Consider the following 16,810-nt stretch of genomic DNA (forward strand, 5'->3'; position numbering starts at 1 on the left):
AGTTCCAGAATAACACATCTTATATTATGTCTGTTTGGCACCAATTGAATCAGTTCAGGTCAAACAAAGTTCAGATCAGTTTTGACTGCTTTTGATGTGTGTTATTTGCTGAGATGTTCATGTGGAAATATGAAAGCACACGTGAAATTTCATACAGAATGAAAAATATGGCTTGATGCAGGTGTCCATGATACTCTATCTTGTGCAAGCCTCTTGATCTCCAAATAACAACTGCCACATACATACTTATGAATCTGATCACTGCATTCATAGCTTGGTTTCCTCTATGATTTTAGCCCCAACACTTTCTTCCAATTATAAACTGGTGACCCCTTGTTGTCTAAAAATGTGTTGTATCAACCAGCCCATTCTACTAGTCAGGTTGCACCACAAACACTGTTCTCCCCAATTCTATTCAGCACCTGCTCTCTAGTTACATGGCATACCCATATAATCTTCAGCATTGTTCTGTAGCATCACATTTCAAAAGCTTCTATTGTCTTCTTGTCTAAACTGTTTATCATCCATGTTTCATTTCCATACATGGCTAGACCCCATACAAATATCTTCAGAAAACTCTTCCAAACACTTAAGTCTATACTCAAAAAAAAAATGGAAAATCCAGGATGGAATGTAACAACATTATGAGAAAGGTAATTACTCACCATAAAGGAGAGATGCTGAGGTACAGGTAGGCACAACGAAAAGACTGGCACATTATAATCTTTCGGCCATCGAGGCCTTTGTTGAAAATAAATGTCAAACACACACATGAGCACACACGTAAAATACAACTCACAACGCATCACTGCAGCCTCTGGCAGCTTCAGCCGTCATATCTTGCATGTGTGTTTGTTATCTATTTTCAACAAAGGCCTCAATGGTCAAAAGCTTCTATTGTGATAGTCTTTTTGTTGTGCCTATCTATGACTCAGCGTCTCTGCTACGTGGTGAGTAGCAACTCTCCACTTCATTCAACGTTAACAAATTTCTCTTCTTCAGAAATGATTTTCTTGCCCTTCCCAATCTACATTTTATATCCTCTGCACTTTGGCCAATAGTCAGTTATTTTGCTGTCCAAATAATAACAAAACTCATCTACTACATTAAGTGTCTCCTTTCTTAATCTGATTCCCTCAGTGTTGCCTGATTTACATTCACTTTTCCTAGCTTTTCTTTTGCTGATTTTCACCTTATATCCACCTTTAAAGACATTGTCCATTCCATTCAACTGCTTTCCCAAGTCCTTTGCTATTTCTGACAGAATTACAATTTCATATGCAAGTCTCAAAAGTTTTTATTTCTTCTCCATGAATTATGACTTCTGCTCCAAAATTTTCTTTTGTTTGCTTTACTGCTCTTTCAATGTACAGTTCGAATAACATCATGGATAAGCTACAACCCTGTCCCATTCACTTCTCAACCATTGCTTCTCCTTAATGTCCCTTGAATACCATATGGTTTCTGTACAAGTTGTAAACAGAAATTTCTTATTGTTAAAGTAAGAAAAGCATGTCTTATGGTAAACCCATGTTTCCACTTCTTATGTTGGTCCTTTTGTCTTGATGTCATAGCGGTACAACCAGCACTCACCCATTGTGATTAGGCAGCAAAAGAAGTCAACTGGATCAGTCTGAAGTCACAACATTTCTGCTGCTGCTGTTGCTGCAGTTTGGCGAACTTTTTGAAAGGGAGTGAGCAGTCAAGGAAAGCAGATGGTGCCAACATACGTCATGTTCAAAATGTCTTGCAAGAGGTTTAAAATTGATCAATGACTGATTTTCCCTTTCTGCGTTTATTGCCTCAATTCTGGCATGTCAGTCTTGGAGCAATAGTGTCTCCATTTCTCTTTCGATTTCTGACTCCTCACAAAGAGAGGGTCTGCCATTTTGTTCTTTGCCATTCAGACTTGTTTGACCACATTGGAAGTGTCTGCAACACTTATTTACTGTGTCATATGATGATTTGTTGTCACAGTATATTTTCATCAGATTAACATAAATTGTTGCAGCATTTTCCCCATTCAAATGCAGAAAAAGAATTAACACTGGATACTGCACTTTATCAATGGTATGCGATATTTTATTTTGACTTCTCTACTGGCATGCTGCAATGCTGTTGCATGGAGAGTTTGTGTTTGTTCGTTTGTTTGCTGTCCATGTAACAGTCAATTTTTGGACATTGTCATCGGTTTAAGCTCACATATACAAACAACACAGTTAACATACGTAAGTGCATACATTAATATAAATAGTTAAGGTCAGAAATTATCATATTTTTGTTGCAAAAACAAACTTATGCTACTTACACTGTTTTACAAAGACTTTACAACTTGAAATATAAATGCATACATTGATATAGTGTGTGAGGATCTGGAATTATCATTTTTGTGATGCAAAAACAAACTTATGCTCTATACACTCTGTTTTACAAATGGATATTATAACCTGAAATCTTCTAATGAATAATAGCTTTTCTCTTTAGTAATTGCTTAGGTTTATTCTTTAAAGTGTTTAAATAAGCTATCTTAAGATCAGATGGAAGTCTGTTACAAAAGATAGTTCCTACTGCATATGGACTATGGTCTGCACCCTTTGTTTTACTTGCAATTCTGTAAAAGTTTTCCCTTCCCCCTGTATTGTACCTATGTACATTACTGTTCATTATATTGTATTTTGGATTTTGCTTCACAAACATTATTGTCTGCAGGAAAAACCTAGAGTAGATGATCAGTATTTTATATTTTCTGAAGATTTCTGTAAAAGGCTCTCTCCTGCTTACCTCAGCTGCCACTCTTACTGCCTTTTTTTGTAGTCTGAAGAGCATGTCTGTATGGAAAGCCAATGCCCCTTCCCATATCTCAGTACCATACTGGAGATGTGGATGTATCACTCAGAAGTGTATTTGTCTCAAGCTAGCATGGTCCAGGAAGGCTGAGACTCTTTCAGTAGATACGCATTTATACTGATTTTCTTACAAATATGGCCTAGATGTTCTTTCCTTGACATGTGTTCATCAACAATTATACCCAAAAATTTGAGTTTGCTTGTGTAGCTAAGGGCCAATGGGGGTATAAATGTTTATCTTTTGACCATATCTACACATAAATTGCATTGTCACTGTCTTCTCTTTATCTATGTGTAGCTTATTTGCAGTAATATATCTTGACAGAAAACTATAATAGGGGGTGAGTAGTTGTAAAGCTACCCCTCTCATCCCATATGCTTCTAATTTATGCAATAGAATTGTAAGATTCACAATAACAGATAAAAAGCTACTGCTGTTACAGTAGGTCTTCCTTTTCAAAAACCATGTTGTAGATTGTTAAACAGATTATGTTTGATGAAATATGCCTCAAGTTGGCTTAATTTTACTTTCTCTAATAATTTATCAAGCTCTGAAGTTAATGATATTGGCCTAAAGTTTTTTGTGTCAGTTTTTATGCTCTTCTTACAGACCAACAGGATTTCAGTGATTTTCAGATCAGCAAATTCTTCATGGCAGAGGGAGATATTTATTAGATGTGGCAGAGGCTTCACTAATTCTGCTCTGTATTCCTATACCAGCTAAGGTGAAATGTCGCCCCAGCCACACGACATTTTATCTTTAACTTTGAAATGACTGCTAGGATGTCTGTCTCAGTAATGCCTTGGATGAAAAAAAGATTGGCTAATTTTTGTAACACTTAAATTGACCACCCAGTCATGTGTTTCATTTGTGCCAATTGTATTAAATACCTGTATGAATTTCTAGCACACTTCTTTTGGATCATTTGTTATATCATCATTTTATTTTAATGTTATGCTGGTGTGTTCATGAGATTGCTGTTTCCCACATTCTTTACACATTATTTTCCAGGCAGTTTTACTAACATAGGTTGAGTTCCTTATTTGATAAGCATATCTGTGAGCTTTAGATTTAGTCAAGGAACCTCTGTATTTTTTTCTGAGCAGTTTGTATTTTGTTAAACAGTGTTGTAATATAGTATCTCTAAAGTAGATAACAGTCTTTCATGACCTCTCTCAGTTCAATGATTTCTGGGGGGCAATTCTCAGGTTTGTGATTGATAGCTCTGTTTACTTGTTTTACTAAAGGACATGTTTCATTTAAAGTTTTAATGACCAGTTTATAGAAATTTTCCTATTTATCATTTGCATTTGTTGCATTGTAAATGGGTTCCCATTTTTCACTGCTTAATGCTCCCTTAAGTTTATTAGAATTAAATTTTCTTTTATACATACATACAGGTATCACTTTTAGTTACTACACAAATTTTCATACCAAGAGCTCTGTGGTCTGATATTTCATTTTCTATGGTGATTATGTTTATGTTTTCCTTTGTTGCATTTGTGAGAATGTGGTCAATGCTTATCCATCTTTCTACAGAAATTCTTGTAGGTTCTGAGTTTATGTGGTAATAGTTATAACATTGAAGTAAGTCAACATAATGCAAATAATTATTGCTATTATTTAAAGACTCTATGTTGATGTCTCCAACATACACCACGTGTCTCTTGTGCACTGATGTCTTTTCCAGTAGGTTCTCCATACAATTGAAAAGTTCTTCAGTACTGCTTCCAGGTGACCAATACAGAACTGTTACAATCACAATGTTGTTACTTAGTTTTAAATTTATTGCTGCAACCTCAAGTACCATTTCTTTATTAAGATCATCAATCCATTTGACTTTCTCACATGCTATATCATTTCTGCTGTAAATAACTACACATCAGCTTTTATGTTACCTTCTACAGCCCAAGTTTATGGTTTCATTATTTCTTAGCCAGTATCCATATGCCACCTCTTCCTTGCAACCTAATTCACTCACTATGAAGAAATGTGGTTTGATTCATTTAGGTGTACATCAAAATACTCTGTTTTATACATTATATACTGCACATTCTGGTATAAAAGAATTAAACTGCTACATTTTTCTGTAAAAAAGTGTCCCTGTTGCCTTTGTGATTGCTAATTTTGTTAGTCATCTTCCTCTGTGATAATTTTGCTTATTTTTTTCATGTAAAAGCTTCTTGCCTTTGAAATTTAGATGCATCCCATGAATGATTGTAGGCATTTATCCATTATTTTACATTTTCCAAACAAAACACACATTTGTTCGATTTTGATGTTTGTTTTTCATATCTCCTCACTGACACACAAATTGCATATTAGGTCATGCCTGTGAGGCGGCATCATAACTATTGTGTTTCAAGATTTGTTAGGTTCTAAGAACTTTTCCAAGCTTGCTAACCAATTTTGTGCTTCATTTCTTGCAACATTGCTGGCACCAGCTATGCACATGACAATTCATTTTCATCTTTCATTTTTTCCCGCAGGTCAATATTGGTAAAATTTTTAATACTTGCAGATGGTTCTACTATTCCATTGCTTGGAAGTCTTTGTTATTGCCTTGTAAAATACCCACCAGTTTCGGCTGTGGTGGTTGTTAAGAACAGAACACTCTACCTTTCTTGCAACTAATTCTTGGTTCTGTTGTCACTGTGTTTCATTATTGTTTTGTTTGCTCCACTGCTGCATTGTTTATGAACTTCATTGCCATCACACTTCACACTTTCATTTTTATCACTATAGCTTGTTTCAATAGTAATTACAGTCCACTTATTTGGAAGAATTTGACTATCATCCTTAAATGTACATGATTTTTGAAGCAATAACAGTTCACAAGACTTTTTAAACATTAGTTTTTTCATATTCATAAGGGAACAGTTTAGCTATCACACAAATGTATGCATGATTTTCATGACGGCTCACACTTTTCAGATGTATGTTTTCTCATATCACTCATTAGGACAGTAATTGTTAATTGCAAACCACATATACAATCATTTAACTTTCTGATTTGATCACTACAATTTGTACACATGCTGCTTTTACTGGTATAATTTTCACTTTTTTTGCATGAACACAATGTGTGTCTATACAAGTCACCATCTTGTCACATTCTATGAGTACCAGGGCTGTAAGACATATATCTACAAGCATATAGGAAATTAATTATGTATTTTTTAGGGATAATTAAAACTTTATGGCTACCCCTCATAGGTTGGATGGATAATGGAATGGGAAAGATAGGAGAAGTGAAATTGTGGTAGAAGATGTGGCTTGGTTTCTCTAGTTTTTCTTTGCAGTTATATTTTACAACAGTTCTGCATTTTATACATTTGGCTTCCCTTTGTTTATGCTACTGCAGCAAAGTCTCTTAGTAAAATTACTTCTCATTAATAGTAGTTAGTGTACAATAATTAATGTCCTTCATCTATTTTGAAAACTATCTGCATCATGTACAGAATTCATTTAGAAGGGTTGCCAGAAAAAAAAAAAACTTGTTTAAAACTGCTAATATTTACATTAGGCTTTAATATAACATATTAACTCACCAGCTGCTTCTCCTTCATCCAGAATTTCATATGCAATTTCACCACCTGGCCCTTCATCTGGATCTGTTGCAGTGACAGTAATGACATTAGCACCCAGACCAACATTTTCTGGTACCACTGCTGAGTACAGTCGCTTCCCAAATTTTGGAGCATTATCATTAACATCTAAGACCTCAATAACAACCTGTTGTAAATAAGAATAAAAGTGATACATTGGAACAAAAATGATTTATTTGGAATCAACAATAACAGCAAACATTTTTATAGGAAGTGTATCTAAAATATTCCCCTACAGACTATTGTACAGTAATGAACTATGCAGAAGTCAAACTTGTTTCTGTTGTATGATTTTTTTTTAGACACACTTAACATAAGGTGTGCTTCTATCTGCATGGTTACCTTAGTCCTTTGAATTAAGTCCTATAGGTTCTTTCTATGGAGGGACCACAAAAGTAATTCCTCTAGGACAATATGGACATATATGAAACCAACCAGATAATCAATGTAACATTACGACTCTGTACTAAGCTCAACATTTGCACATTTGAACATCATTGTCTGCTGTAGAGACGTCTTCAGCATATGCTGGAATTCTTCACAGTCATGAGCTTGCCAAGCTTTCACTATTGCTTACTAAATTCATCCTGGCAAGAAAACTGTAAACTGCCTCTGTACGTTTGACTGTAGACATGAACAGACATGTTATTCAAAATGAAACTGTGCCCCCTTTGCACTAAAACATATAGACACACAAATTCAATCAATAAACAATTTCAGGACACATTACATTTTTCTTAAAAGGTCTGTGTTTTGAATGTAATTATTCCTCATTACTGCACAGATGCACATTTAATAGATTAGATTAGATTAGATTAGATATAGGTATTGCTCCAATAGATTCATGCTGTGGAGATCCTCAGAACATAGAATATATCATAAAACAGGAATATATAATACATATCTGCAAAAAAGATAGACTTGCTATGTCTTTTACACTGATCCCAAGTGAATTGGTCCTCATGGATATAGAATAAGTGAAAAAAACCTTAAACATATTTTCATTTATGGGGTAATAATAAAACAAAAAAGAGTAAAATAAACAGATGTGTATGTTACAATCCTTTGGCTTTTGTACCTATACATCATAAAAGAGAAAATCCGTATACAAAACTTATTTACATTGTGCACATTACTTCACTGATGATGTGCAGAAGTCAGATTTGACATAACTGCCACATTATTTGATATTATTCATATTATATACACACCAATTGGTTCAACTAAAACATTTGTCATTGGAGTAAGAGGTAGCGACAAATTACTGAAATTTGTTAGTGGTTAAACTTTTCAGGGCTACTTGGCACGTTACTGAAAATCTACGTTTCTGAATAAAGGGCACCTTCCTGGACCAAAGTAAGTGACTTTAAATTTTTATGATGTTTGATCTTATGTTTAATATTGATTGCATGATCTGACCAGTTTGAAAAAGAGATATACTATTTATGATAAATTTCATTTAGGAAGAAATATAATGGGAAACAAAGGGGTTCTGCAGGACGTTCTTGAGTTGACACATCAAGAAATTTATGACACACACTACTGGACTCACAAAAATTTTGCTTGGCTTGATGAGTTATATTAAAACAGGGCCTTGTATGACACTATGGAGTGAAAGTGAGCAAACTATTCTAGTTTTTATATTTCTATATCACTTACATCTGACAGCATCCACATTGCAAATACAGATTCGTTTAGATGCATCAACAGTTTTGTGGTGTGAGTCTTCCAATGGAATTTGTTTATCATATGTAATCCCATGAATTTAACACTGTCCACCTCTTAATAGCTGGAGTTTATATAGTGTGTCTTTCCAAAGCTTAGTTACGAAAAATTGGGTAGGAGTATAAGTTATATTTTCTATCCATATTTTGCTATCATAATACTGTGTTCTCTCTCCTATCAGCTTATGGCTTGTATGAATATATGATATTATTACTTACAGGTGCACTGGCTCTCCTTTGATTAGAACCACCCTGAGGTGTATCTGCAGCAACTACAGTGAACCGCAGTGAAGCTTGGAACTCGCGGTCCAGCTCTGCCCCTTGTGCTATTCTCACAATGCCAATAGTGGGATCAACAGTAAAAAGACTGGCACTCTCACCAGATAAAGAATATGACACCACACCAAATCCTTCTGTGCCATTTATGCTGTCATCATCCGTTGCTTTAATCACTAAAACTTGTTCTGGATGTCTGGCTGACTCTAGTACCTTTGCAGAGTATTCCTATGTGACAAACAGAAATATACCCTTACATTCCAAAGAACCTTTTCGCTTAAAGCAACATACATAAAAATAATACTATCATTTTAATGTATAATAGCATACCATATAGTAACAAACTACCTTTTTGGAAAGTTGTTTAAGGACTGAGTTCTCATTTTATCACGAAAAAAACCTAATTTATCAATATAGCCTGTCATGCATGTATATGAAATTCATATTGCGATGAGTACTGAGAACAAAAATTTAAAACACAAATTTTGGATCTCATTATGCTATTTAAATCTCTACTGGCAAACACTATATCACATTATTTATACAGATACAATTGATTTTCTGTAAAAACACATTGTATCAATTAAGACAATTGATTAAACTCGTCAGTGCCTGATGAAGATAACATAGAATGATATAATAAGGAATGAAACATCCTACAAAAATTCAATTAGAAAAAGCATCTAAGTACAGACATAATGAACTGTGAGATAAAATGGTTGGGTACATATTAAAACATGAGTCATTGATGAAAACTTTACTTGATGTAATGGTGAAAGGACACTATCATACGGGCCAGCATAGATATGAGTATACAAACCAGAGTGCTAGTTATATGGGAGACAGCCATGTCTAATTTCCCTTCATCAATCATTGTGTACTACAATCTCGTGACCAATCATACCTCTAGATATGAACATAACATACTCATTCATTCATACAAAAAGTAAGATGCCTCCTCATTCAAACACAATGCAGCTAAAACCAGTGCATTAACATCATAGTTCTCTTGTCTATGCACTTTCACTGTATTCACATTACTTACCTGCTGACTAAATTTTGGAGTGTGATCATTAATGTCCAGCACTTCCACAACCACAGTAGCATCACTGAATCTTCCCACATCAGCAACTGCTCGAACTTTAAAAGTTAAATTCTGTAATACATATAAAAAAGGCAAACTTTAGAAACAATGAAAAACAATATGCTGCACTAATATTTTGTATTAAGCAATCAAAGAGAAATGTATATGACTGACTGAACAATGTTTATTATATACAAGAATGTGATTAAATTAAAACTCTCCTACACAACATTTTCACTGGTTTAATAAGAATTTTGTCAGCTACCCAACAACATGTAGTTGTGTGTGTGTGTGTGTGTGTGTGTGTGTGTGTGAGAGAGAGAGAGAGAGAGAGAGAGAGAGAGAGAGAGAGAGAAGACAAGTTATGTGTAATTTTCTATATATTTTTTCACACTAGAAACTATATCATCATAATACTGATATTTACAAAAGTCAGATCTGGAATTCCTGTCACCCAAACACAAAGGACAATAGTTTCTAAATTATTTTATTGCTCACCTATATGTGACACATGTATCAGTTCTACCTTGGATAGCTCAACAGATTCATTATGCTTTAAGTTCATTGATTCTATTTTTGATTCAGGTATTCACAACAGTTTAACCCCTTAAGTGCACATGACAGAAATATCTATCTGTGGCTTGCTTGTTCTCAGTGGGTTTGATGGATATGTCTGTCCACAAGATTCTGTGGCCTGCAGTTAATAGGAATGACATGTCACAGGCTGTCCGAAAGGCCAGTTACTGTGCATTCATATAAATGAATTACTTTGATGGGCTAAAATATCCACCACCTTCAGTGCAAATGCAGTCACATTCGACCTCCTGTAGGAATCTCTAAGAGGTGAGCATTGAGTCAATGGATGTAAACTGTGATTAGTTGGTGCTAGGTGGGACTGGGGGTCGGTGGAGGGGTGTACTGAGATTGTCGGTGAAGTAGCAATACACACTGTATCCAGGTGGCACACTAGTCAATGCTACGGCTTAGTAAGCAGGTATATATTTTCATTAGGTGCTGCTGACTCCACATAAAGTCCCGAAGCAGTTGACATCATGAGTTCCTTTCCTTTCCTTTCTCCCCTCTCCATTGTCAATTTACCTAAACATGATATGTTTGCTCTACACCAGAAACATTCTTCTGTGAAGAATAACTACACATTTTTGGAAAATAAAATACACACTTTCCATTACTAGAAGATCGTAACCAAAAATTTAGTGTAAAGAAAACAGACATGTTGATTCTCTCTACACAGTGTACCTCATCAAAAGACGTCAGTTATAATCATCATAAAACTGTGAAAAACATATCAACTTTGTGCAATAATGTCAGTGTCTATCAAGACACATGTGATAATGTGTTTTCAAAAGCATATGCTAAATACACAGAGAAAAAGTTTTCATCAGTGGAAAACTACAACAGAAAAAAGTGAAACTATTTGGCACCAGTAATGCTCAACAAATTACCAAAATTATTCATAAACTATATTAACAACAGTGTTCACATTTCTGGCACTGTACACCTGGGAGCAAATTTCAACAGTGTTACTGTGAGTGTTAATTAAGAATACTCTGACCTGACAAGGAATGATTGTGTTGTTCTCATAGGAGTGCTAATGACTCTACAAAAACATTGATAGACCTATCAAGTACCACAAATAAATTAAAAGCTGAATGGATGTCTGCCAAGACCTGAAGAGGTGCTGATAAAACTACTATTTTAATCCTAAATTAAAAATTGATGGAGAAAGTGTTACAAAGATCTGAAGATTCAACAGGACTTTATAACTCCTTATAAAATAGATTACTTCTCACCCCCTTACACAGATTCCCATGCAATGCAACACACAACTGGAGAATTTTAATTTACTCGTGTTTTTATAGAGCCATACTAATTTCTGAATGAAAACTGCCTCAGAAGGATGACATGCATTTAAACAGATTAGGGTCTGTAACATTCAGCAGAATGTTTCCAGATATTTGCAAAATAATCAGAAGAAAGGGAAACCAATAAGGCCTGATTGGGGGTGAAAAACCAATTGCTTCAGCTGAAAAAGCAAAATAAAATCACCACACAAAGAGGAGGGATTACAGAATGTGTTCTCAGAATGCAGACCACAACATGTAAGTCAACAAAAGAAAAGTTATATAAAAGCATTACATCAGAATATTCAATACACTAGTAACAAGGAACTAGAAGCAGAAGTAGTCCTAAGTGAAATACAACCAGACATACTATGCATGAGCCAACAAGGTCTAACTGAAACCCAGATAGCTAACTTGACAATAAAGGACTATATCTTATCCAGTTACTTTTGTCGATCTAAAGATAAAGGTGGTGGAGTTTCCATATATATTAAAACAGAAAAGCAAAGCACCTAAAGACTGCAAACAGTAAAGATTACCTATATATAGAGAAACATACTTTGAAATTACTGGTGTAGTGACTGATGACTTTAGATTGTTTTGTATGTACAGATCACCAAGTGGCAATATTAGCATCTTTCTGAAGAAATTTGGCCAACTTATGAAGAATGAATATGAAGAAAAATATTATACATGGAGACTTCAATACTGACATGGCAAAAGCATCAAAACCAAGAAAAGATTTTGAAGAATTGTTAATACAATACAATATGGAGACAATAATATCTGCACTAACAACAGTGATTTCTCAATTTCAGACAGTTATTGACAACATCATTACTATTATTAGTAAGTCCAATTATGAGTCACATGTAGTCCAAACAAATATATCTGATCATCATGGACAGTTGATCTGCTTCTGCAGAAGTAAAGATATAATATCTGAGCCAAAACAAGAATTAAAGATGTCAGGAACATCAGTGAACAAAATATTAACATCTTTAGAAAAATATTAAGCAGAGAAGCCAGGAATGAAGCCCTACAGGTGCAAAATGTAAATGAAAAATATGATTCATTTGTTACAACAATTGAACACCATTTTCATGTTGCATTCCCTAAAGTAAAGAGACAAGAAAAGGTGCAGGGTCAGACAAAATGATTACCAGTGAAATAATATAACTGCAAAAGAAGCTGCAGGATCTGAGACGGAGGAGTGAAGCTGAAAATTATAAAATGCTACAAAAGAAGTATAGAAAAATAATAAGAGAGGCAAAATCAAGAGCAATTAATGCTACCATAATGAACTCAAGAAACAAGACAAAGGCAACTTGGAATGCAAATGGTGAAAAACAGGAAAAGGCTGGATCAAACAAAAAAACAGATAGCAAGTCTATGAAAACAAACAAGACAGTGGTTACAGATTGCAAAGATATAGCTAACATACTCAATGATGACTATATAAATTTCATAGAGAACTTAAAATTGGAAAGAAATAGTCCACAAAATAAGGTCACTAAATTATCACAAAAATCAAGCAGAACCATGTTTTTGAAACCAGTCACAGAAGATGAACTGAGGAAAACTATACAGAAAAATGAAGTCCAAGAAATCAACTGGTTATGACAAAATATTGAATCATATAATAAACCAAGTAAGTGAGCAAATAATCTCACCATTGCTGAGCACAGCAAATAGCACTCTCAGAGATGGAATTTTTCCAGAATAACTGAAGATATACCAGTGTACAAGAAAGGGGATAAGGACAACCTGGACAACTATAGGTCAGTTTTACTGATATCAGGTTTCTGAAAAATCCTGGAAATGCTTATGTAGGTCTATAATAGATTAGTTAATTATCTGGACAAATATAACATTCTCATACCATCACAGCATGGTTTAAGATGAGTAGATCTACAGAATCAGCAATTGCCAGTCGAATACATTATACTATCCCTCAGTCCTTAGAGGAAAACAAGTTGTATCTGCAATGTTTCTGGATCTCTCTGAAGCATTTGACATTATTATCATGAAATACTGAAAAGAAAATTGGAAAACTATGGTATTCGAGAGAAAGCAGGGAAGGGGATACAATCATACCTGCACAATAGGAAGCAATATGTATCAAAAGGGGATTAATATCACTCAAAAACCAAACCATCAGATATGGAGTGCTGTAAGGATCGATAACAGGGCCATTGCTGTTTAATCTGTGTGTTAATGACATAGATGTTGAAGAGAAAGAGGCGAAACTATTGGATGCACATGACATGACAATACTGAACAATGGCCAAACTGTGACACAGCTTGAGAGAAGAGCATACATATCTGCAAACACCACAGCTGCTGAGTGGCTCCTGGAAAATGGGTTTGTTATAAACCTACAAAAGACTATGCATGCAGTGTTCACAAATACGGAGAAGGCAGTACACATGGGTTTAGAGGTGGATGAAACAAGACTAGAAGAACTAAAATCCACTAAATTCTTAGGTATTACTGTAGATAACAAGTTGAAATGGAAATAACATATTAATTCTGTCTGTAAGAAACTCAGACCCATCATGTTTATAATGAGGTAGCTAGTACAGTAGGCAGACAAACAGATTGTGCACAGTATACCATGGACTCTTTGAACGACACCTGCAATATGGAATGGTAGTGTGGGGAAACTCAAAAATTCAAGAAATAAAAAGGGTGTTCGCATTACAAAATAAAGCAGTCAGAATCACATTAAGAAGAAAGACTCATGAAACATGCCGAAACTGCTTCAAAAGGCTAGGGATTTTATCTTTTTCCTCCTTGTACGTATATAAAACTATATTATATGTCACAAAAGATAGTGCAGAGTTGACTAAAAATGGCTGTGTACACACTCACAACACATGGAGGAAGAATGACATACTAAGGATACCCCACCAACTGACAATGCTAGAAAAAGGTTCCCATTACTTAGGTATCAAATTACTAAGAAGTCTGCCTAAAATGCTGCTTGACAACATACATGACACTAAATTTTCAAAGAACTTAAAAGACTATCTAGTGGAAAAGGAATTTTATAGTGTTGATGAGTAATGTTCACATTAAATGTGTAAATATTGTTAATTATAATCAATGATGTTACAATAGTTAGGAAGTATGTGATAATGAAGGTTTTTGCATTTTTGGCACATGCTATATTAAATGTATGTTCACTGTACACCATATAATCCTACAGAGTCAAACAAAATTAGTTTAACTCAATTCAGAGGGCCTGGGGGAAGGAGGGCAGAGGGAGAGAGGGGGGGGGGGGGGGGAGGGGTTACTGAATGTGGCTCAGGTGCATGGGCATAAAATATCCACTTAAGTGGTTACATGAGAGGAAGCATGCCATCACAAAACCCTTGTTTTATTTCCATGTGACATCTCTGTCATAGCACATCATCTGCACAAAAAGTACATTTTCAGTAATTCACAAATTTCTTTCACCCCTACCTGCACTCTACCACTGAAGGGCAAATCCCCCTCTCCACACATCCAATAGGTGAGCTCATTTTATGTGTGTTAATGTGGTGTAGTGGTTGTGCTGGTTATCGAGTGACAACACGTCGCCAGCCAACAAGAGCTCACTAGATGGAAATGGGCAATGTTTCCTCAATTATGAATGAGCATGTTCTTTGATACTCAGTGTTTGAATTTAAAAGATTGACAATTGATGTTGTTGCTGAATACAGTACATCAGAAATACATGCAAGAAGATGAGAGTGAGTTATAAACAGCACAAGAAAAGGTGGTGGCTGGGTCCCCGCACTGACTGTCTTGTTTTTCCATTACTGCTGCAACCTAGCAGTATTATAACATAACTGTGTGGTGAAGCAAAATGTTGTAAGTTGTGTTAGTAACACAGATCATAGTCAGCATTTCCTTTCCACACCTTCCTCTCCACAACGGTCTAAAATATTCCCTTAATTCTACCACTGCCATGGTGCAAACCATATGTCTTTTGAGCCACTTATAACATGTTCAGCCACATGAAACAGCAATAGGTAGAAAATGTGACGAAGTCAAGTGAGACATCAAGTAAGACCTTAGAATAGAGGAAAACCTTAATAGGAAGACATGTAAAATTGGGGAATTGTTAGCATTGATCTTACGGGTTTTTCACAGGGGCTACAAATTTTTGGTTTAGAATCACAAAAAAAGTAAATTCAGAGAATATAAAATCTAATTTCCACAGGTAGTTTCATGCAGCTCTCTGTGCTAGTCTATATCATGTAGCCCTTCTTCTCTACATAACTTACGAAATCTACATCTGTTTGAACCTGAATGACAGAAGATATGAGATATGCAATGGTAACATTAATGTACACCTTGGAGAGAAAAAATTGCTACCTACACATTTTTAAGCCATCATTGTCATATAGACTAAGCCTGAGTTTGTACATATAGGTATCTCATAATGCAAGACATTTCGATTATTATGTTACAGCATTCTTTTATTTATGTTAATCTGCATTATCTTTCGAATTAATAAACGAAGAAAATTTTTGATGTCATTCTTCACTCCACATGCATTTCTCTGTTACATGCATGTCTCCTGGCTGTACATGTACATGTACTAAAATTGTAGACTGATCATTTCTATGTTTCACTTACATAAGTTCCAAGGAAATTCTGCTGGGAGAAGAAAGACAATAATTGCAAGCTGTACAAAATTTCAAAGTTACCTTTCTTTGACAGCGCCTTACCTTATTGTCAAGTGTTTCATAATCCAATCTTTTGTTAAGAACAACATTTCCAGACTGCAGACCAATACTGAAAGTTTGTTGTGCAACATCTTGTTTTATTTCTTCAAAACGTGTAACAGGTCGACCAGAAGTTGGGTCCACTGCTGACAGCATAAGAAGAGTTGTTCCAATAGGCTGCTCCTCTGGGACTCTGATCTGTGATAAAAATGTGTGTCAGACAAAAACAATTTAAATGAAGTATTATCTACTTTTACAGCATCAAACTGGTTTAGTGTTAAGCATTATGAGAGTCATCAACAAATATTCCATTCATATGTCTCACAGTTGCATAATTCAGCTCAGTCCCCCCACCCCTGGAGCAGGCAGAAATGCTGCAACACAATCTGGCATGAACTCGACTAATAGCTGAATAAGTAGTGCTGGAAGGAACTGACACCCTGAACCCTGCAGGGCTGTCCATAAATTGGTAAGAGTACAAGGGGGTGGAGATCTCTTCTGAAATGCATGTTGCAAGACATTCCAGATATGCTCAAAAATGTTCATATCTGGGTAGTCTGGTGACCAGCGGAAGTGCTTAAACTCAGAAGAGTGTTCCTGGAGCCACTCTGTAGCAATTTTGCATGTGTGGGGTGTCACATTGTCCTGCTGGAATTGCCCAAATCTGTCAGAATATACAATGGACATGAAT

General features: G+C 35.3%; 1 protein-coding gene across 1 annotated transcript in view; it reads right to left on the bottom strand.

Moving 5' to 3' along the window:
• Positions 1 to 16,810, bottom strand: part of LOC124544672 (cadherin-23) — a 401,035-nt gene that overhangs the window by 54,391 nt on the left and 329,834 nt on the right. The window contains exons 16-19 of the mRNA XM_047123296.1: positions 16,123 to 16,317; positions 9,501 to 9,611; positions 8,399 to 8,683; positions 6,399 to 6,582 (exon numbers count right to left, since the gene is read on the bottom strand). Coding sequence (XP_046979252.1) covers positions 6,399 to 6,582; positions 8,399 to 8,683; positions 9,501 to 9,611; positions 16,123 to 16,317 — 775 coding nt within the window. The remainder of the gene's footprint in view (positions 1 to 6,398; positions 6,583 to 8,398; positions 8,684 to 9,500; positions 9,612 to 16,122; positions 16,318 to 16,810) is intronic.

The sequence above is a fragment of the Schistocerca americana genome, chromosome 8, assembly GCF_021461395.2.
Source record: "Schistocerca americana isolate TAMUIC-IGC-003095 chromosome 8, iqSchAmer2.1, whole genome shotgun sequence".
NCBI lineage: Eukaryota > Metazoa > Arthropoda > Insecta > Orthoptera > Acrididae > Schistocerca > Schistocerca americana.